The sequence below is a fragment of the Piliocolobus tephrosceles genome, chromosome 4, assembly GCF_002776525.5.
Source record: "Piliocolobus tephrosceles isolate RC106 chromosome 4, ASM277652v3, whole genome shotgun sequence".
In the NCBI taxonomy this organism is placed as follows: domain Eukaryota; kingdom Metazoa; phylum Chordata; class Mammalia; order Primates; family Cercopithecidae; genus Piliocolobus; species Piliocolobus tephrosceles.
In genome coordinates, this window is record NC_045437.1 from 144,416,702 (window position 1) to 144,439,640 (window position 22,939).

Genomic DNA, 22,939 nt, shown 5'->3' on the forward strand with positions numbered 1-22,939 from the left:
ACATTCACAACTGATTTATCTTTAAATCATCTCTTCTAGGTGTTTTTTCCCTTCTCCCTATTCTACTTAAGGAAAACGTCCCTCCTACAACTGGCAGGCATAATGAATATCCTCAAGACAACATTAAAATAATTGCTTTCATGAAACTGTTTTGTGCTTTTTATCTGGGATACCTAAGAACCATCCATGTACAAAATAATGTGGCTATCAAGGTTACTTACAAGTAGCATTTTAATACCTTCTCTTTCATTCTCCAGGTTACTCTGTTGAGAAAGTTATACTACTTAATATTTAATAGCCAGTGACTTCGAACCCAACTTCATATTGAATGACATTCTCTCATGTTTATGAACACAACATAAAACACACATACATAGCCACTACTCACCCACTCTCACAAGCAAGCATACACACACATTTTCTTTCTTTCCAGAACAAGCCAGAATTACAGCTCTTTTGGTGATTGTTATAATTTTTGGAATGGTTCATAAATTTTCCAAATTCTTTTAAATTTGTAATACTTTCATCTTTTTTTCTTTTTTTTCCAATTGTGAACCATTCCATATTGCATCTTTATTGCAAAAATCAACATGCTTCTTAGAAATTCAGATTGTAATTGATAAAACAAACATTACATATATGAATTTAAATGTATAAACAGTTAGAAATTCAACAATATCTCCTATTATACTATTACACAAGATCACAATTTTGTAAAAACTATAATACAGGCATACTATACATCAAGAGGAACCAGTATTCCTTTTCACATGATTTTTTTCTGTTTTGAAAAAATGACTCATCACCAAGGACCCTTTTCACCTTAACAGGACTGCTTTCCAATTTATCATCTTAGCTGGTAATAATATTTCTTCAATGTTACACAATGAAATTTTGCAATACTTGGGGTTACCTTTTTATCTTGGACAGTAATCCAGTAGTATATCACGCTGACCTAATCAACTGGTGGCTATTATTGCTACATATAAATGATGTCATACACATTAAGAGGAACAGAATTTGCCTTAGACGCTGTATGTTATTCCTGTAAATAAAGATGACAAGAAAACATGTATGGTAGTTATCCACTTTTAAGTGAAATTCTAACAGCTGAAGATTTGATGGTGGAAGTAAAATATCCCAAAGGGGGCGGGGGATATATATAAACTATTTTACGCTAACCTTAAGTGTTCCAATATTAATAATTAACTCCCTTTAAATTCATCTTTGAGTCAAACATGTTTTAAAATTCTTTGAAAGCACACTTTTAAAGTATTTTTAGTCCTGTTTAAGGTGTACTGAAAACTTTTATAGAAGGGGCCTCAAATCTTACTGAAAAAACTGGTTTTCACTTTAACACACCTCTTTTTTATCCTCTGCCCCCAATACTAAAAAGTCAATTTTTCAACTTTTTACTGATAAGATGACCATTTTGAGGTCAAAAAAATCATATGAAAAGGAATCTCATTCTGTTGAACTGTCAGTCTACTGAAATTTTTCTTACAGTTCCATTTATTTACTGTAATTTTCAGTTTCCAAATACAAAAATACAACAATTCTTATTGAAATCTATACGCTGGTAGTTTTAGTACACAAAAAGAAAAAACAAAAAACAAAAAACACCCAAACAAATTATTTACAAAATTATACAGTTTAAGAAAAAACTTTGTACAAAAAATATATAAATCCTTTGTTCCCTCTATCACGATTAAACTGTCAGGACTCAAAATATTCACCACAATGAATCTTTCAAAATATATACCGACTGAGCCACAGACATCAAGAAAAATTTCATTAGAGATGATGGAGGAGTAAGGAGCAAGATTGTGTACTCTAGATACACCATTCTAATGTTTTCCTTCTTTTATAAGCTTATTTTACCTTCAGTGTTACTAGAAATATAACAATAACCTAGAAAGAGGAAGTCCTTATTATTATGAAAGAAAATTATACGAACTTAAAAAGGACCCTGGTTTGACACATCAGTCCAGGAAAACATGTAGAAGAATAAAGATTATCAGAACATGGGATTTAACTTCTTACAGCTAAGTAAATCTAGAATCCTGATGGTTTTAAGTTCTTGAGTGAATATTTCTATTTTGAGAAATGGTCTTTACCTCAGCAAACAAAATCCTTGATATAGTGGTCACCAAGAACCTTTTGGAGCCAACAGGAGGTTTCAATTTTTCATACCACACATATATAAAAACAAAGATGTGTATATCCTTGAAAAAGTGATGGCCTATGTACATTAATCATTTTATTTTCCCAGGGGTCAGTACAGTGTAGTGTTGCTCCTCTGCTTTTCCATCTAACATTCAGAACACGAGGACATAAATTTACATATATATTTTACTTAACAGATACTCTACTCTATACAGTGTACAGTAAAAATGCACACAGGAAACTACTGAGGGATGCATATGTTCATGGATAGCAACAAACTACAAAATTATGAAAAAATAAGGTCATCTGATCAAAGTCATATGTGACTCCCATTTATTACTAGCATACTCGGCCCTCAACCCCCTCCCACCCACCGTCACCTCACCATCATGGTTTAAATTTAGGAAAAGAATTTCAGACATTTTAAAATCCTTCTGTGTAACTCTAACTGAAATGAAGCTTCAAAAGAGGGAGAAAAAAAAAAAGCTGGTGATTCTCTTCTCCCCAAAATCCTTTCATCATTCTCATCAAAACATCACTTATTTATCCAGGTGCTGGTTTGAACCTTTTATTGGAGACTGCCTGCGGTTGCCCAAATGAACCACTTATATCAATGATGACGTAAGTCAGGCCTATTAATAGAAAGGCAAGAGGAAGAAAAGGGGGATGAGAAAGGGGCAATAGGTGAAAGCCTTTTACATTCTGAGTTATAAAAATTTTTAAAAAGACCAGCCGAACCAGCGCTCACTAAATATCAAAGCAAACTAAGAATCAGTAGCCGGAAAAGTCCAGGAGTTCATATGACAAGAGAATGGAAATACTATAGAGCTAGCTACCATTGCTGTAGCATTTAAGAACACAGTTTGTTGTGATTTTCACTGAAATAGTACTAACACACATAAAAACCATGAAAAACAAATTTAGACTGAATACAAATTGGGCTCCTCCAAAGGAAAAAAAAAAAAAAAATTAAAATAAACATATTTTTCTTCCAAGATCACTCTTGAAAGCAAAAGGGCATTTTAATTACAAATATTTCCTACTGTCTGATGACCCATCCATAATAACTGAGAGTTAAAAGATTACAGGTGATTTTGACATTTAATTAAACTTTATCAGTAGATTATAATCCAAAATAAAATTTCTGAACACCCTGTCATTTACATCATAATCCAACACCAATAGCAACAAAAAAAAGGTGGTGTGGAAAATAAGGCTCTAGAGATTATCCATGTCATTGCTGTGGATCTTCACAACTGTGTAAAAGTCACTAGGCCTTTGGTGCTTTAATATCATGTACAGTTATGAGATGTGTTTAAATAGCAAACTCGCTGTTCTCGAACCTACTGTGTTGAAAAGAAAAATAAAAAAAATTTTTTTTGGCTCATTGACTTCTTTTAAATAATTTTTAAAAGTTGTTCTTCTAAACAATATTCCTAAAAATTATACAGCTAGCATCAGATTTCATCTTCGCCATGAGCGAGACTCATATTCATCTTCATCTTCATCGTCATCATCAGGCAAAAACAAATCTGAGGTTTCTGTTTCCTGAAGAAAGAGAGGTTAAAATCTGCTTAGTGGCACAAGAATGGTAAGTAAAATATTTTTTAGGCCAAAGGACAAACAGAGTAGTATACAAAGGTCAGGCTAGATTTCATAAGGTATGCATGCAGGAGTATCTTTCAGGGCAAAAAAAAAAAAAAAACCCAAAATATTTTTGTAAATGAATATAAATTCTTCTCCCCTGCAGATTTTGCTACTTTTAATAGGAGATTTCTACTCTAACATCATCAGGAAAATAATGTGGACATTTAGTATAGAAAACTTAAAAAAGACTATGAGATACATTTCTGATAAATTAAAATTAATTTTATTCTATTAAAAATTAGGAAAATAGGCCACCGCGGGCGTCTGACAAAACACATCAAGCTCGTGCGGGACATGATTCGGGATGGGTGCGGCTTTGCCCCATACGAGCGGCGTGCCATGGAGTTACTGAAGGTCTCCAAGGACAAACGGGCCCTCAAATTTATCAAGAAAAGGGTGGGGACGTACATCCGCACCAAGAGGAAGCGGGAGGTGCTGAGCAACATATTGGCTGCCATGAGGAAAGCTGCTGCCAAGAAAGACTGAGCCCCCTCCCCTGCCTTCTCCCTGAAATAAAGAACAGCTTGACAGAAAAAAAAAAAAAAAACAAATAGGAAAATAAATGACCAAACACCTAAATCTTTGTTTTTATATCCATTCAATCGTTTGTGAGAGGTGAATATACTAGCTTCCCCATGACATTGATATTCCAAATCTTACATAAAAATCTAAAATCTTAGACAAAGTAGATGTATCTGCAAACACCACCCAAATATCATGACTTTTTTTTTTCCTTTTAATTTGGGGAAATTTCTGCTTTTGCTGTGTAAAATTACCCATATAGTGAGAAGACATTTGATCAAACTATAAATGCTAGGCGTCTTTTAAAACCAAGATTGTCATATAAATCAGGAAAACCTCGCAATGTAGCCTAAGTGTTCACTAAATAAACTAATGATAAATAACAGAAGTAAAAAAGCAAAATAAATTCTCATATATTTTAAGAAGTTGATTATTCAGTACTTTTGTTATTGAGGTCTTCAGTTTTCCAATTCTTTCCTCTGTGTTCAATTTCTGCACACTCTCATTTTAACTAATTGTACACAGAAGGAAAATAAGAAACTCAAATCTATTACTGTGGAACTTGAATAAAAAAAAGGGAAACCAATCAAAGTTTAATTTGTTTATGTAATCTCTGACTTTATTCATCAGAATAAAAATTTCTAAAGCCCAAACAAATCCAATATAAATGTAAATAAAAAAGAACAGTCTTTCCTATACCAGAAGAAAATAATGCCCAAGACAGCTTTTTATATCTCTAGACCTGTTTTAATTCTCTAATAAACATCTAAACTGGTCTTAACCCAACATTTATTTTTAAATTTATACTATTTAATATCATAAAAAATACACAATTGAAAAGTGATCTAATTCAACTCTTATTTCCAATCATTAAATTTACCTCCTCCTTGACTTCTTCTTCTTCAGTCTCAGTGGATATAGATGGTACCTTGGGCTTGTGCCATGATATCTGTAGCCGACGGTCTTTAAATTTTGGCCCTTGGTTTGCAGCCTAAAATATATATTAGAAGAACATACAAGTTTGCACTCCAATTACTAATGATTTTTGCAAATTCTGTGTTATTTAAAAAGTATAATATAGGGCAGGGGAGAAGTCTGTTAAGGTGGCTCTACAATCTCCAATGAGAGCTAAAAAACAAAATAAAGTCCCTTTTAATTAGAGCAACTATATATTCTGGTTTGCCTAGGATAACCCATGGTTTATATCTGTGTTAGGTAAATGTTAGCATCTGTCTTGGTTGAAGTAATACTTTTTTTTCTAAGTAGAGTTGCTCTACTTACAGAAGTCATGATGAGGACAAGAAATGTTCTTAATACATGTATTGACCTTTGGCTTTGACATCTACATATATAGACTCAAACCTTAGAAATAAGTAATTTTTTAAAAGGTGAATCATCTGCTTATTCATCTCACTGCATCTCTTACAGCCCCACCTATGTTTGATATTGCCAATTCTGAAATGCTATACATTAATAAGCACCTCCCAGCTCATCTATGCATTCAGTAAACATTAAATACACCTAATAATATCCTAACTCATAAAACTGCTCCATTTCAAATGTGTTACTTGGTACAAATTTTTAAACATTTTTTTCTCCCCAGCAAATTCCAATAAGGGAAAGCAAATTTTAAAGACAAAGCAACACAGACAAGGGAACAGGGATCCAAAGTTTCAAAAAAGTAAAAGCTTAGCCGTCCCTAAAGCTTTCCTATCAAAGGTCCTCATTTATAGAACTGAGGGTTCTGAAAAACATAACAGAAGAGTTTCTTTTTTATTTGGGCTTTCATTCTAGTCTATCTAGCAAAAATCATTGTTAAACTTCTTGAAGCATTTGCCAAATGTTTCCATAAAACACTTGGAGCATAGCATGGTGTGAATGTACGTTAGGGCAGACTCATAAATCCATTACTGCCTGCACAGACTTCATCCTATGTTCTAAGAGAAAAATTTCCACCATTCCTTGCAGGGTCTAAATGCTTATAACCTAACACAAAACATTATGACTCATGGGACATACCAAACTGATGTATCGAAATAGCCCTACCAAATATATGTATGTACCTTTTCTTTTCTTTTTGAGACAGAGTCTTGCTCTGATTCCCAGGCTGGAATGCAGTGGGAAGATCACACTCACTGCAGCCTTGACTCCCTGAGTCCACGTGATGCTTGCACTTCAGCCTCCCAAGTAGCTGAGACCACAGGCATGCATCACCTCACCTGGCTAATTTTTTAGTTTTATAGACGGGGTCTCCCTATGTTGCCCAGGCTGGTCTCAAACTCTTGGGCTCGAGCAATTCTCCCACCTCAGCCTCCCAAAGTGCTGGGATTATAGGCATGAGCCACAGCACCTGGTCTATATTTACCATCTTTTAAAAATCAGGTAATGTATGTAATAGAGATCCTTTACCCTTACTCTATCCTTTAACACACAGCCCCATTATAGAGAGGCTTTCCCTGCTTGTTTTGTTCATTTCTACAGTATTTGAATTTCTAAATAAAAATATATTACTTTTATAATCAGAAAACGTAATAAAGATTTTTAAATCTGTAATAACCGCGTTGCTCTCCAAAGAGGACAAGAGCTCTGTCCTCCAAAATGAATAAGGCATTAAATGTATTGCATACACATTATTAAAGGAAGAACTAGAAACGTATACGCAGTCTGAAATTAAGAATAATTTCTACTATCTAACTTATAACAAATCAAATCAGCAATTAGAATAAAGATATGACGCTACCAAGTTAAGAATTCTCATACACAAATGGTGAGAATCTCAAACTGATTCTAAACTGGTAAGAATCTAAAGCTGATGGGGTTCACTCAGCAATTCCACATACAGTCATCACTTTGTGTTTCTGGGGGACTGGTTCCAGGACTCTCTGTGAATACCAAAATCCATGAATGCTCAAGTCATTTACATAAAATAGTGTAGTATTAGCATATAACCTACACACATTCTCCCATATACTTCGAATCCTCTCTAGATTACTTATAATACCTAATACAATGTAAATGCTACGTGAATAGTTGTTATACTATATTGTTTAGGGAATAATGATAAAAAATGTACATGCTCAGTACAGATGCAACCATTCATTTTTTTCCTAATATTTTTGATCCAAAATTGGTTGAATCCATGGAGGTGAAACCCACACATATGAAGGGCCAACTGTATATCCAAGAGAAATGTGTGTACATGTGTAGTTAAAAACATGTATAAGATAGCAACACTGCTTACAAAAGCCACGAAGTAGAAATAACCCAAATATTCATCAATAAGAGGATGAGGCTAGGCACGGCAGCTTGCACCTGTAACCCTAACACTTTGGGAGGCCGAGGTGGGTGGATCACCTGAGGTCAGGAGTTCAAGACCAGCCTGGCCAACATGGAGAAACCCCATCTCTACTAAAAATACAAAAATTAGCCAGGCGTAGGGGTGCATGCCCATAATCCCAGCTACTCAGGAGGCTAAGGCAGGAGAATCGCTTGAACCCAGGAGGCAGAGGTTGCCGTGAGCCAAGATCGCGCCACTGCGATCCAGCCTGGGCAACAGAGTAAGACGCCATCTCAAAAAAAAAAAAAAGAGGATGAAAAATAAACTGTGGTATATTGATGCAACTATTATATAGTAATAAAAATGGCAAATTAATGTTACATGTAAAAACATGAATGAGTCTCACAAACATTAAACAGAAGAAGCCAAGCACAAAAGAATACACACTGTGTGATTCCATTTATATAACATTTTAAAAACAGAGAGAATACTACTGTAATATTTAGGAATGCTCATTTAGGTGATAAAACTACGGTCAATTCTCATTACTTGCAGTAGTTACGTTCTAAAAAGTTGATGCAAACATTTAATTGGCAAATACTGAGCCACTAATCATAGGGGAAATAGAGTTAGATTCTTATGAGCCTCAGAGCAACCTTGTCCAAACTGTGGCCCACAGGCCGCATACGGCCCAGGATGGCTTTGAACGCAGCCTAACACAAATTTCGTAAACTTTCTTAAAACACTATGAGATTTTTACTTTTTTCCGCTCATCAGTTATCATTAGTGTTAGTGTATTTTATGTGTGACCCAAGACAATTCTTGTTCTTCCAATGTGGCCCAGGGAAGCCAAAAGACTGGACACCCCTGTTTTAGAGGGTCACAACATTTTTGTCAGCTTATCAACACATACTTTGGTTTTATGTGTTTCTGTTGAAAGACATCTTATTTAATATGTATTACTGATTCATTAACATTGAACTCCTGGCCAAAAGCACTGACTTATGCCTGAACAAAGCTTAACACATGCATCTTCGTAAGGCATATCACAGCCTTGCACTTAGGAACACTAGACAGGACTTTAGAACTACATTCAGGGGCCATTTAAAATAAAACAGTGTAATCACCAAGAAAACAAAAAAATTGAGAAAAATGTGGCACTAAATAGACTGCAAAGGCCAGGCATGGTGGCTCATGCCTGTCATCCCAGCACTTTAGGAGGTTGATGTCAGGAGTTTGAAACCAGCCTGGCCAACATGTGAAACCTCGTCTCTGCTAAAAATACAAAAATTAGTTGGGTGTGGTGGTGGGCGCCTGTAATCCCAGCTAGTAGGGAGGCTGAGGCAGGAGAATCACTTGAACCCGGGAGACGAAGGTTGCAGTGAGCCAAGATCACGCCACTGCACTCCAGCCTGGGAGACAGAGCGACACTGTGTCTCAAAAATAAAAAATAAATGAATAATAAAATAAACAGACTGCAAAAGGGGCATTTGTTTACAGTATAAAAGCTGAAACAAGAAGGCATAGCGCCACCTGATTTCTATCTCAGCTGAAAACAGGCACATGAGGGGACTGGCAAAAGCAGAAGTATTGATTTTGGGGTTACAAATAAATTTCAGTGAGTAGATGAACTGGCAAATAATGAAATCTGAAAATAATAAGGATTGACTGTATAAAGAAAGCAAGGTGTTCATCATAAAGTGAGGCTAACGGTTACTGCTCTGAGAAGGAGAGAAGGTAGATAGAGGCTGGGAGAAGCAACAAAGGGGATTGGGGTATTGGAAATGTTGTATTTCTTGACCTGAGGAATAGGTATATTAGGTATTTGCCTTCTGATAAATCACTGAACTGTATGTTTATGATCAGTTTAGTTGGTTTTTACAAAATTTTTTAGTTGACTATAGGTATAACCTTTAAAAATTTTAAGGAAATAGGCCGGCTGTGGTGGCTTATGCCTATAATCCCAGCCCTTTGAGGCTGAGGCAGGTAGATCACCTGAGTTCAGGAGTTTGAGACCAGCCTAGCTAACATGGTGAAACCTCATCTCTATTAAAAATACAAAAATTAGCCGGGTGTGGTGGTGCATGCCTATAATCCCAGCTACTCGGGAGGCAAAGACAGGAGAATCCCTGAACCTGGGAGGTGGAGGATGCAGTGAGTTGAGATTGTACCACTGCACTCCGGCCTGGGTGACACATGACTTGAGACTCTGTCTCCAAAAAAATTAAAGAAATATCAGATAGCTAAGATTTTTATGTGAAAAAGGCAAGGTTTGGAATGCAGCCCTGATTTTATAATATGATCATATTTTGGTAAATGTTTTTAAAGTGACAAGCTTTATATATGTATTCTAACACACGTAGTATTTTTTTATAAAGATACCTAAGAATAGTGACTATCTTTTAAGAATGGACAAAGATGAATAAAAGGGAGATTTTAGTTTTATTAGTCATACTTTTTTTTTTTTGGAGACAGAGTCTTGCTCCATTGCCCAGGCTGGTGTGCAGTGGCGCAATCTGGGTTCACTCCAACCTCCACCTCCCGGGCTCAAGCAATTCTCGTGCCTCAGCCTCCCGAGTAGCTGCGACTACAGGCAGATGCCACCACATCCGGCTAATTTTTGTATTTTTTGTAGACAGGGTTTTGCCATGTTGTCCGAGCTGGTCTCGAACTCCTGAGGTAATGTGATCCACCTGCCTCGGCCTCCCAAAGTCCTGTGATTATAGGCATGAGCCACTGTACCCAGCCCTAGTCATCCTTTTAACCATCTGCATATATTATATTTTTATTTTTTTAATTTTTTTTTTTTTTTTGAGAGAGTCTTGCTCTGTCTCCCAGGCTGGAGTGCAGTGGCGCCATCTTGGCTCACTACAACTTCCACCACCCAGGTTTAAGCGATTCTCCTGCCTCAGCCTCCCGAGTAGCTAGGACTACAGGCACATGCCACCATGCCTGGCTAACTTTTTGTATTCTTAGTAGAGACGGGGCTTCACTGTGTTAGCCAGGATGGTCTCAATCTTCTGACCTCGTGATCTACCCACCTCGGCCTCCCAAAGTGCTAGGATTACAGGCATGAGCCACTGCACCCGGCCCTAAAAAGTACTTTTTCAAAAAATCTAGGATTAATCTCTTAACATATCTGTTACTTATTAAAGTACCCAATTGTTCTACACATACATATATATTCTCTTACATACACATCTAAATATGGTTTAAAACAATAAAATATTGGGAAAAAATGGGATGTCCATCAATATAGGACAGTTCAAATGTAGTACGATACATCTGTGCGATGAAATACCACGCAGTCATTAAAAAGAATGAAGCAACACCACATGCACTAGCGTAGAACAATCTAGCAGTCTAATACATATGAAGTAAAAAGTACATATGGCAAAAGGGTGTTGTATAACATGCTACCATTTTTATAAAAGAGAGAACAAATAATATATATAGAGAGAGAGAGAGAGAGAATATCTTTAAGCAGATATATGAAAAACTAGTAACAATAATTGTCTACAGGGAGTGAAATTGAGTGACTGGAGGTAGAAGGGAATCTTATTTTTCATTGTATACACTTTTACTCCTTTTTCATTTTGTTTATGTGTGTTGGCCAAGGAAATAATTCAAATAAAAATATGTATATGTGAATATGAGATCAACTATATATGCCATAAATTAAAAATTATATGCATATTAGGGTTCTTGGCAGAAGCTACTCAAAGAGAAATTCATCTAGTCCAGCCATTTTCCCAGATTAGAAACTGATGCCCAATCTATGCTAGTCATCATATATCAATCAACTGACTGGCAGATAAAAAAACAAACTTCAAGTCTATATGAGGGAGAGCAAACAGGTACTCTCATCCAATGTCACTACAAGTATAAATTAGTACAACAGTCTGAAGGGTTATTTGGCGAGCTGTAAAAAAATTTCAATGCCTGCCTTTGATCCAGTTATCTCCTTCCTAGGAATCTACCTAAAGCAGTGGTTCTCAACTGGAGACATCACTCTAGCAGGTATTTTGGTAGTCACAGTGACTGAGAAGCACTTATTGGCAATTAATAGGTGGTAGCCAGGGGTGCCAGAAGTTTTACAATGTGCAGCACTGTCCCACATAATGAAAACTTATCGGCCAGGCATGGTGGCTCATGCCTGTGATCCCAACACTTAGGGAGGCTGAGGCGGGCGGATCACGAGGTCAGGAGATCGAGATCATCCTGGCTAACACAGTGAAACTCTGTCTCTACTAAATATACAAAAAATTAGCCAGGGGTGGTGGTGGGCACCTGTAGTCCCAGCTACTTGGGAGAGTGAGGCAGGAGAATGGCGTGAACCCGGGAGGCGGAGGTTGCAGTGAGCCGAGATCACGCCACTGCACTCCAGCCTGGGTGACAGAGCAAGACTTCGTCTCAAAAAAAAGAAAAAGAAAAAGAAAAATTATCCCAGTAAATATGCCAAATCTAACATGATGTATATAACATTGTTCATAATAGTGAAATGGTAAACAACCTACCTAATTCATCAATAGGGAGTTGTACATAAAAATTATGGCATATTCTTACAATAGAATGCCTTTAAATAAGACAGATGTATACCTATATTCATAAACATGAACAATTCTCCATGATACACTACGGATGAAAAAACAAACTCCAAAACAGCATGGGTAGTATGTATACGTATGACAGATACAGGTGCTAGAAAAATGTTCATAAAAATGTAATTGGTAAGATTTCAAATTTGTTGTGCCTTCTCCTTTATAATCCATATTGTTTGAATGTTTTAAAAGCATTATCTTTGTAAAGAAATTTTCAAAATTAAGAGAAAAAAAATTAAGGCAGTTTAGAGTTTGAATGTCTTTGTAAAGGTCACAGAATTACTACTGCCATATTTCACTCCTAGAACTAGCTACGAAAATTGTATTTTCACCTGAAGAATCCTGAACACAGTAAAGCGTGCAGAAAAGGTAAACTCCTGATCACTTGTGACAGGTAACAACAGTAAACGGTCATAGCTCACAAATCAGATATATTATCTTTTAATTTTTAAGTTGTTTTGTAAAGATAGGGTCTCACTATGATGCCCAGGTTGGTGTTGAACTTCTGGACTCAAGTAATCCTCCCATCTCAGCCTCCTAACAGTGCTGGGATTACAGGCAGGTGCCGCCACGCCAGGCCTACATTACTTTTTTTAACAAGGTCTGATGAAGGGCAATCAATGAAGCACTATCTAAAAAACTTTCTCCAAATGTTAAATACAAAGAAAAGGCTAATTTTTGTTGTGGAAAGCACAAAAGAAAACTATCTGCCTAACTATAAGGTATCACTTCCATGTACAGTAACATTCTCAAATATATTTTTCATATACTCGGAAGGTGGGGGAAAATCCCTGTCTAGAGAGGCTGTGGGGAAAAGCTAACTATGTGCGAAGTCTTTAGTAATTACAGCAGAAATACTCAGTTGCCTTATATGAAGTTCCAGGAATGGCAGGAGTGAGAAATTAGAGGTTTCTGCCAGTAAGAACATAAAAATTATAACGAATTATATAAATATTGTGGGAGCACAGGTTCTAAATAGTACTTTAGAGATAAACCTCTTTCTTAAGACTCAAAGGGACTTCTGGCTAAAGATGGGGAACTGACCATCTGTGGTATGCAATTTCATATCCTTCCCCAGACCTCCACTGAAATGACAGTAGAATCATTTATTTTTTTAAGGTATAAATTTGTAAGAAAAAAATAAAACACAACAAGGTCAAAAAAAAAAAAACTGGAGAGGTGGGAAGCAGAAAGACTAATGGGAAGTCAATATATAATGCTTAAAATTTAAAAATCAAGAAGTAACAGTAAAAACAGGAATTTAAAAAAAAAGAGAAAAACTGGCCAGGTGCAGAGGCTCACGCCTGTAATCCCAACACTTTGGGAGGTCAAGACAAGAGGAAAAAAGCCTAATAAAAGGCAACATGGTAGGATAGAAGAAGAGAAATATGTAAATCTGAGCAGCTGAATTTCTGAATTGATCAATCCTAAAACCTAACCCTAGACTTCTTGAAAAGAAGGAAAAATTCAAAATTCTTAGTTAAATGAGCCATACTACTTGAAAAATATCAAAGTACAGTCTCTATATTCCAAATATTTAGAGAAAATAACTTTTCCTTTTGTATCTAGCCGAAACTCCCTTCAACAGGGATGAAGGAATGTACTTTAGTTTTTGTCCCATCTGTGCCCTTCGCAAGGCTGAGTTAAAATTTTCAACTTTTGAATTAAACTTCAATTATAAATACTTAACATTAACTTCATTAAGATATTAAAAATCTTAAGATTTCTGTGAAAAATATATATATAAATAAAGATTCTTCTATTAAACAATTCTTTCTGGGCCAGGTGCGTGGCTCATGCCTGTAATCCTCACACTTTGGGAGGCTGAGGCAGTGGATCGCCTGACGTCAGTAGTTTCAGACCAGGTTGGCCAACATGGTGAAACCCGTCTCTACTAAAAAATACAAAAAAGTTAGCCAGGAGGTATACACGCCTGTAATCCCAACTACTGTAGAGACTGAGGCAGGTGAATCACTTGAACCCAGGAGGCGGAGATTGCAGGGAGTCGAGATCACACCACTGCACTCCAACCTGGGCAACAGAGCAAGACTCCATCTCCAAAAAAAAAAACAACTAGAAAGTTCTTTCTGGATTCACTGATTTTGATCTTTAAAATATATATAATTATATTTATATACTTCAATTAATTATGTTTAACTTAAATATTTGATACATAAAGTAATATAATAACATACTAGGGGTCTGCATACTACAGCCCTCAGGATAAATGTAGCCCAGCACCCTGTTTTTAATGACCTAGGAGCTAAGAATGGTTTTTGCATTTTTGAAAAGGTTATTAAAAGAAAAAAATGTTCATCCACTGAAGTACAAAGAAGAAAAAGAAAAAAAAAGAAAAAGAACTAGAAAGGAAAGAGGAGGAGAGGGAAGAGCAGGTGAAAGAGAGAAGACAATGTATGTACTATCTAGTCCTTTACAGAAGTGTGCTGATCTCTGATACATATTATTAATATATATATAAAAATGTATGTTTTTATGCTATTATATATATAACCTGCACTATAAATTAAATATTCTATGTATTTTAAATTTGTATATGCTTTAATCTATATATACCTTTCATATATGTACCCGAGACCAAAAAGATCAAGATCAACCAATATCCTCAAATTTGGTTTTAAAATACACAACATAAAACACGATGCTTCATCCCAAAAGTGAATGTGAAGTAAAAAGTCTGATTTTAAAGTAGTTTGCGTTGGCCGGGCACAGTGGCTCATACCTGTAATCCCAGCACTTTGGGAGGCCAAGGCGGCCAGCGGGCAGATCACTGGAGGCCAGGAGTTTGAGACCAGCCTGGCCAACATGTCAAAACCCCATCTCTAGTAAAAATACAGAAAAATTAGCTGGGTGTGGTCATGCGTGCCTATAGTCTCAGCTACTCAGGAGGCTGAGGCACGAGAATCGCTTGAACCCAGGAGGCAGTGGTTGCAGTGAGCTAAGATCGTGCCACTACACTCCAGTCTGGGTGACAGATGGAGACTGTCACACACACACACAAAAAAGATAACTACCTATTAAAAAAAAAAAAAAAAAGGAGTATGTGTTCCTCAGGAACTATGGAAAATAGAGAAGTGCAATACTACTACCACTAAAAATACAAAAATTAGCCCAGTGTGATGACTAATACCTGTAATCCCAGCTACTCAGGAGGCTGAGGCAGGAGAATCGCTTGAACCCAGGAGGCGGAGGTTGCAATGAGCCAAGATCGTGCCATTGCACTCCAGCCTGGGCAACAAGAGCAAAACTCTGTCTCAATAAATAAATAAATAAATACGTTTTTAAAGGCCGCAAAACACTGTCAAACATTTACATGGTTATCATTTTTCACTATTACATGCACTATAATGAGCATACTTATAGCTGCCATTTGCATACAACCATAATCCACTTATGATAAGTTCCTAGACTATTGAAGAGCAAACTCTGAAGGACTCCAGAATTTGATTCTGAATAACTTCATTAAAATCCATCCATCATTTTTTCATACAGATATGGCTCACCCATGATCCTTTCATAATCATTAAGAATAGAAGAATATTGAAAATACAGATTTTACCTTGGCCTCTGTGAGATACAAAAGACCTTGAAGAAGAGTTTCCTTTTATGTTTGCTAACTCTATTCACAATAATGCCTAAGCATATGTATTTCTGTATTTCTTTCAAAGAAAGCATACTATATTGCCCAAGTAGTTATTATTAGGGAAGCGTGCTCCTCGTACTCAAGACCCTATGTGATACATGCTATCAAACAAGAAAATAAAAGACCCATCCAAACCAAAGGAAGTGTTTTGTTCCTGAGGTTACCTCATCTGCCTTAGCTTTGCTTGCTCTTTTCCTAAGTGTCTAGACATAACCACATCTGCCAACTGAATGCCACACTGCAGACTTGTCAGGTATATGTACATAAAAATCAGTTATTATTAGATGCTTTAGAATGGTTCTACTTTTCAGAAGGAAAGAGATCCATTTGAGCATGACTTCTGGGTTAAATTTTAAACATCTACATATAGTCTCCAGTGACCACAGGAATGAACATGTAGCTGTCTTCCTAGTAAGATTAACTATTTTTTGTAACTGAAACTTTCTGCAATGAGTCAAATTTGTAGAAATTCTGCTTCACATAATCCAGTATCACCTCACCAGAACTGGTATTCGTTCTACATGACCAATTTATTTGGCAAGGAGATTTTAATTTTATAAACTAAACCTTAAAAGACAAAAATCAACATTCGGGCAGCCTTCACAAAAATACCCTGCACTTGTATAGTGCTCCGCCATCCTCTTTATTCCTCAAGAAGTCACTTAGAGCTATTCTCCCACTTTACAAAAAAGACAAATAAGGGTTACACCAGGGAAAGAACTGGGTCAAGAGTGAACCATTCATAACTCAGAGGACATTCAAATCTGGAATGTCCTTTTCATAACAGCCTATCTTCCCCAAGAATCAGGGTGAAACAGGGTTAATGGGCATCAAACTAATAAAAACACTTGAAGTGAAGCCTTGCTCTTTATGATTTCCCTCACTATCTTTAATATTTTTTGTTTTTTTTTTTTGAGATGGAGTTTTGCTATTGTGGCCCAGGCTGGAGTGCAATGGCACTCTCTCAGCTCACTGCAACCTCTCTGCCTTCCAAGTTCAAGCAATTCTTCTCCCTCAGCTTCCCAAGTAGCTGGGATTACAGGTGCACACCACCACACACAGCTAATTTTTGTATTTTTAGTAGAGATGGGGTTTCATCATGTTGACCAGGCTGGTCTCAAACTCCTGACTGACCTCTGGTCATCCACCTGCCTCAGCCTGCCAAAGTGCTGGGATTACAGGCATGAGCTACTGTCCCGGGCCATCTTTAACACTTAATAGGGCTAAAAATATTTCCTCTCAAAAGAGTTGTTTGAGGAATAGGGAACCTAGTTATCTTGGTTCCACTATTTATTAATTATATGATTGCTGCTGACGTTTTAAGTTGTGGTGTTCACATCTGTTGTACACAGAGGATTTCACATGTATACCGTTTTACATGTATTTCACATTTATACAGTCATTTAAAATTAAATGAGATCAGGTATGAAAATGTTCTAGCACAAATAATACTCAATAAAATATTTACTGAATGAATGAGTGCCTGGAAAGAGTATATACTGCATATGTCCAAAACAGTAAAGACATTTGCCTGTAGAAAATCTATTTGCATGTTTGCCTAAAAGTAAGGGGTTGCCACTACATACAGAATATAACTAAATATACCTGTTATCCTAATAAATTCTTTCTTTGAATTTTGCCTCTATTCCAGACTGTTTCACTATTAATTGTAAATACCTGGTAAGCCATGTAATAAACCTAAAACAAGCATTAAGTATAGCTTTGAAACAACTTGTCACTACAAATGCACATAAGTGGAGTATTACGGAATCAAAAGCAAGAGCTGCTTCTTGACTTTTAAATATATTAAATAGGCATTTGGTAGTACTCATGTTTTTTACAACTAATTTTTCTAATCTACAAAACATTTGACATTTATACACACTGCAGCAAGGAAAATGATGAACACAGTGTTTTTAGAGTTAGCATTTGCTGTTTTAAAAACTTACTGAGAAATGCTGAAGTAAGTCTTCTTTTTCTTCCTCAATGAATCCTCCAACTGTTAGTGCTTTGGGGCGATGGTCCACCACCATGTGATTTAGTGAGCCCCTTCCTCTTCCTCCACGCCCTCGGCCTCTTCCTCGACCTTGAGAGGACATGGTCTTTCCTCGACCCACAGGTAAAATACCTAACCGTGCAGCCTGAATAACAACAAAAAGTAGAATGCAGCATATATTGTTAGACTAAACCTTAAAAACAAAGGAAAACTTCTTTTTTTTTTTTTGAGATGGAGTTTCACTCTCATTGCCCAGGCTGGAGTGCAATGGCGTGATCTCGGCTCACAGCAACCTCTACCTGCTGGGTTCAAACGATTCTCCTGCCTCAGCCTCCCAAGTACCAAGTAGCTGGGATTACAGGCATGTGCCACCACACCTGGCTAATTTTGTATTTTTAGTAGAGACAGGGTTTCTCCATGTTGGTCAGGCTTGTCTCAAACTCTTGACCTCAGGTGATACACCCACCTCAGCCTCCCAAAGTGCTGGGATTACAGGTGTTAGCCACTACGCCCGGCCAAACGAAAACTTTTTTGAGACGTTAAATGTGGTGGGGCACTAACTCCTTTTAAATCTCACCTCAACCTGTAACTGACTGAGTTTTTTCCGTAATTCTGTGGTGTCTTCTCCTGAGGACAGCCTCTTGTGGAGGTCCAGTTCAGTATCTAATAACTCCTTCTGGGCCTTTGGAAAAATCGAAAATAAAAAGGTATTTTTTAGGTAACTTACAAGATCTTCTCCAGAACATTATAGTTACACAATGACACAGAGAATGAGAGCATGCAATAAACATGGGTGTTTTGAAAAAACTAACTTTACAGATATAGTAGTGCCAACATGTAAAAAGTAAATGGGTATCAGTGAAAAACAGTAAGCATTAGACGGCTTAAAAATCAGATCCTAGGAACAGACACCTGAGATGAAGGAGCTCAGAATAACTGTCACATAATAAAGTATCACAAATGAAACACAAAAGAGCAAAATAAATTATATAGTAAAAATGTATTTATAGTACAATAGTAACAGCTACATAATTACTACCAGATTGGAATCCATAACTGTTGCCATTCTCTTTTTTGTTAGAGACAAATTATTTATCAGTCTTTAAGAGACATGACTGCCAGTGATATTTTCCACCTCTTTAATTTTTAAAATGTGCATATATATTTTCTATTAATTAGAAAAAAATTCAATAAAAAACATTTTTATTATACTTTTAAGAAGAAATCTTAAACATTTTATGTTTCGATAGTGACAGAGAACCATAATTTCAAATTTAATGTAATATTGCATATAACAATTTACATTCTACATATCTGACAAATTTATTACCAGTTCTCAGAGGACTAGAATTGTCTATAATCACACCACAGAACTGTGGTATAATGGAACCACTGTCTAAACCAAGTACAGGTAAGGAAACAGATAGAAATTAATAAAATTAGACTTAAATAGATCTGGAACTTCTGATTATTCTTTTTAATAACATGCCACATTTTTATTCATATGAATAGGCCAGGCTACTGTTTTAAAAGGATGGTTTTATTACAATACTATTACAGCATTAAAAAAATACTGCTGAAATGGGAAATACCTCTTTCATTACCATCACTCTAATAGTGTCATCTTCAGCAGGGAACCAAAATATTCAGTTAAAAAACACATCTTTGTTCAAACAGGGTATTATGAACCTCTTCCCAAAAAGGGTACAGAGAATCTGCACAAACACTAAAAAAAAAATTGTGGCAGCTGGGTGCAGTGGCTCACACCTGTAATCCCAGCACTCTGGGAGGCCAAGGTGTGAGGACTGCATCTGAGGCAAGCCTGGGCAATATAGTGAGACCTTGTCTCCTTAAAAAAAAAAAAAAAAAAGTACTATAATCAGGATATCTTTAAGTACTATAATTGTTTGCCTATATTCCTATTAGGATATTAGCTACCTAAGGGTTCCATTGTACTTTCAAGGTGCCAAGCACATGGCAGATGTTCAATAACCCTATGTTAAATAAAAAAATGCAAATAGATACCTCCGTTTTTGTCTTCACTTTAGATGGTGTGGAGACTGCAGAAGATGTTTTTAATTCATCTTTTAATTGTGAGATCTTCTCTCCAAGCTCTTTCAAAGTCTTCATTATATTTGCTCTTTCTTCTGGTTTCATATTTTTGTTTTTTTCTAACTTGGATATTAACATCTACAAAATAAACAGAAAAAGGTAAAACCACGCTTACTAAACTGTAATATAAAGAAGACTTTAAAAATCATGAATAATACTTTTAAAATCAGTTCTATACATCAATTCTAGCATGCAAATAATGAGCTCTTGTTTTACCTTTTGGCATTCTATTTGTTTTTCTAACACTTCTTGCCTTTTTTTCCTCATATCTTGTTGTAACTTCATTGCTTCCTATATAAGTGAAAAAGAAATTAATACAGATAACATAATTTGCCACCATTCTCAACTCATTTTTTCTGGGTCCTCCCTGAGACAGACTGTCCCCCTAATAAAAAAAAAAGCTGACACCAAAGATGAAACCTTTGAGTATATTTTCCCTAACACTTTCAACATAAGAGAGTTTATAACTGTACTTAAAAAATATTTAAAATATTGGACCTAATTAGCTATCTCTATGAGATTTATTGACTTGAATGACCTGAATGTCCTTATGAAGAAAAACAAAAGTTGTTTTCACTTGCCAATGTAATAAGCTAAATCCTTATTTTTGAAGTTTAAAGTTTAAAAATGTGAGGCTAGGCATGGTGGCTCAACCTGTAATCCTAGCACTTTGGGAGGCTGAGGTGGGAGGATTGCTTGAGTCCAGCCTCGGCAACAGAATGAGACCCTGTCTCTACAAAACAATGAACAAAATTAGCCGGGGCATGGTGGCACATGCCTACTCAGCTACTTAGAAGGCTAAGGTGAGAGATCATTTGAGCCTGGGACATCAAGGCTGCAGTGAGCCGTGATCATGCCACTGTACTCAATCTGAGTGACAGAGACCTTGTCGAAAAGAAAAGAAAAAGAAAAAAGTGACATGCAGCTATAGGTTGGAAATGATAGAGTAGGCCGGGAACAGTGGCTCACACTTGTAATCCCAGCACTTTGGAGGGCCGAAGCAGGTGGATCACCTGAGGTCGGGAATTCAAGACTAGCCTGACCAACATGGAGAAAATCCGTCTCGACTGAAAATACAAAATTAGCCGGGGTGTGGTGGCGCATGCCTATAATCCCAGCTACTCTGGAGGCTGAGGGAGGAGAATCGCTTGAACCTGGGAGGCGGAGGCTGCGGTGAGCCAAGACCATGCCATCGCACTCCAGCCTGGGCAACAAGAGCGAAGCTCCATCTCAAAAATAATAATAATAATGATAGAGTAAAATCTACAGATTTCACCAGGAAAATTGTGCCTCCCACCCTCCTGTTAAATCTCTAATTATACTGAGATAGTACATATAAATATCTATTTAATTTGGAAAACCCTATGTGAACTTAATAGGATGACAATGAAACTCAGAACTGAATCACACAGATAATAATTACAAAAGTGTTATATTTTATATGAATTATTATCTACCTAGGAATTTAAAAAAGAAAATAAACACTAGAATTGAGGGAATAATAGTGTATTAAAAAAAATTCTGAATGGCAATTGTGAAACATATTTTTCTGTATGTCCATCTTTTTTTTCCAAGTGTACACTAGAGAAGAAGCTATATGAGCATTATGATGTCATGCCCTACCGACATGAACTGATTTAAAAGTGATAATGTAACCACTTAACAATTCAACGCATCTTTTCTTCTGTAAGGCAAGAAGAATCAAGATTGTTACCTGTTTTTTTTTAAGCACTTCTTGAACATCATGAGATTTAGACCCTGAACAGAGCTTTGAAGGTGTCTTTAAGTTTGAGGAGCTGTAAATCAGTTTTGGATGGCCTGGAGTTGAAAATATCTAAAAAAATAAAGAAAAAAAAAAAAAGCACATACAAATATAATTATATCTAAAGAAAAAAAAAGCATACACAAATATAATTATATCTAAAGAAAAAAAAGCACACACAAATATAATTATATCTAAAGAAAAAAAAGCACACACAAATATAATTATATCTAAAGAAAAAAGCACACACAAATATAATTATATCTTAGAAATGCTTAGAGTAATTTTTTAGAAAGGATGCATATATTTCTACTCTTCTTAGGATTTAAATTTTCTTTCTACATTTAAAAACTTCATTATAAAATCTAGTTCTTTATTCATAAATTTGTCATCCAAAAGATAAAAACAGCCTTACTGCCCTCCTGTTAAACACAATTTCACAAAATACCAACATCAGACAAAGCTGCTCTTGTGACCATAACAGATCAAGACAAAATGAAGACCATTCCCTAATCATGACTGAACAGAGACAAAAACATGAATGCTATGCAAACCATAAAATGACTAAACATAACGTTTATGCCAGGAATGACTGCTGCTTCTTTACCACTTACTGCTTTAGCCTCATTCCAGGTAAGATTTAGTAAGCTATCCTATTACAGAATTTATGCCTGTTTCCTTAAATCCTTCTAAATCATCTAACTTAGCCGAAATCCTAAAATAAGTCCTTTTGGCACACACAGTTGCATTGTGTATACCTCTCACTGAATAATAAGTTGAATTTGTTTGGCTACAGGTGGTATCTGGCTGGAGGGTATCATAAGTTGTTTTTTGTTAGGTGAAGTGCCGAACAAAAACCCTTGTTTCCAATAACTGAAAAATCCTTCTAAGAATTCAGCTACGTTTTTTTTTTTTTTTAATTTTTCCTTTCTTCCTTTTTTTTTAAAGACAAGGTCTCACTCTGCTGCCCAGGCTAGAGCGCGGAGGTGCAATCACGGCTTGTTGCAACCTCAATCTCTTGGGCTTAATCCCACCTCAGCTTCCTGAGTAGCTGGGACTATAGGTGCAAGCCACCACGCCTGGCTGGTTTCTTTTCTTTTTTGTAGAGATAGGGTCTCTCTATGTTGCCCAGGCTGGTCTCAAACTCCTGGGCTCAAGTGATCCTCCAACCTCAGCCTCCCCAAGTGCTAGGATT

General features: G+C 36.3%; 1 protein-coding gene across 3 annotated transcripts in view; it reads right to left on the bottom strand.

Moving 5' to 3' along the window:
• Window positions 1-213: 213 nt before the first annotated feature.
• Window positions 214-22,939, bottom strand: part of RBM27 (RNA binding motif protein 27) — an 88,364-nt gene continuing 65,638 nt past the window's right edge. For 2 of the 3 annotated variants that reach the window (XM_023226962.1, XM_023226963.1), the window contains 7 exons: window positions 21,697-21,816; window positions 20,199-20,273; window positions 19,896-20,060; window positions 18,448-18,552; window positions 17,824-18,015; window positions 5,216-5,326; window positions 455-3,714 (listed from right to left, as the gene is read on the bottom strand). In XM_023226962.1, coding sequence (XP_023082730.1) covers window positions 3,631-3,714; window positions 5,216-5,326; window positions 17,824-18,015; window positions 18,448-18,552; window positions 19,896-20,060; window positions 20,199-20,273; window positions 21,697-21,816 — 852 coding nt within the window. In that variant the 3' untranslated portion in view covers window positions 455-3,630. Of the gene's footprint in view, window positions 3,715-5,215; window positions 5,327-17,823; window positions 18,016-18,447; window positions 18,553-19,895; window positions 20,061-20,198; window positions 20,274-21,696; window positions 21,817-22,939 lie in introns of all 3 variants that reach the window. The other variant, XM_023226961.2, reaches the window with a different exon arrangement.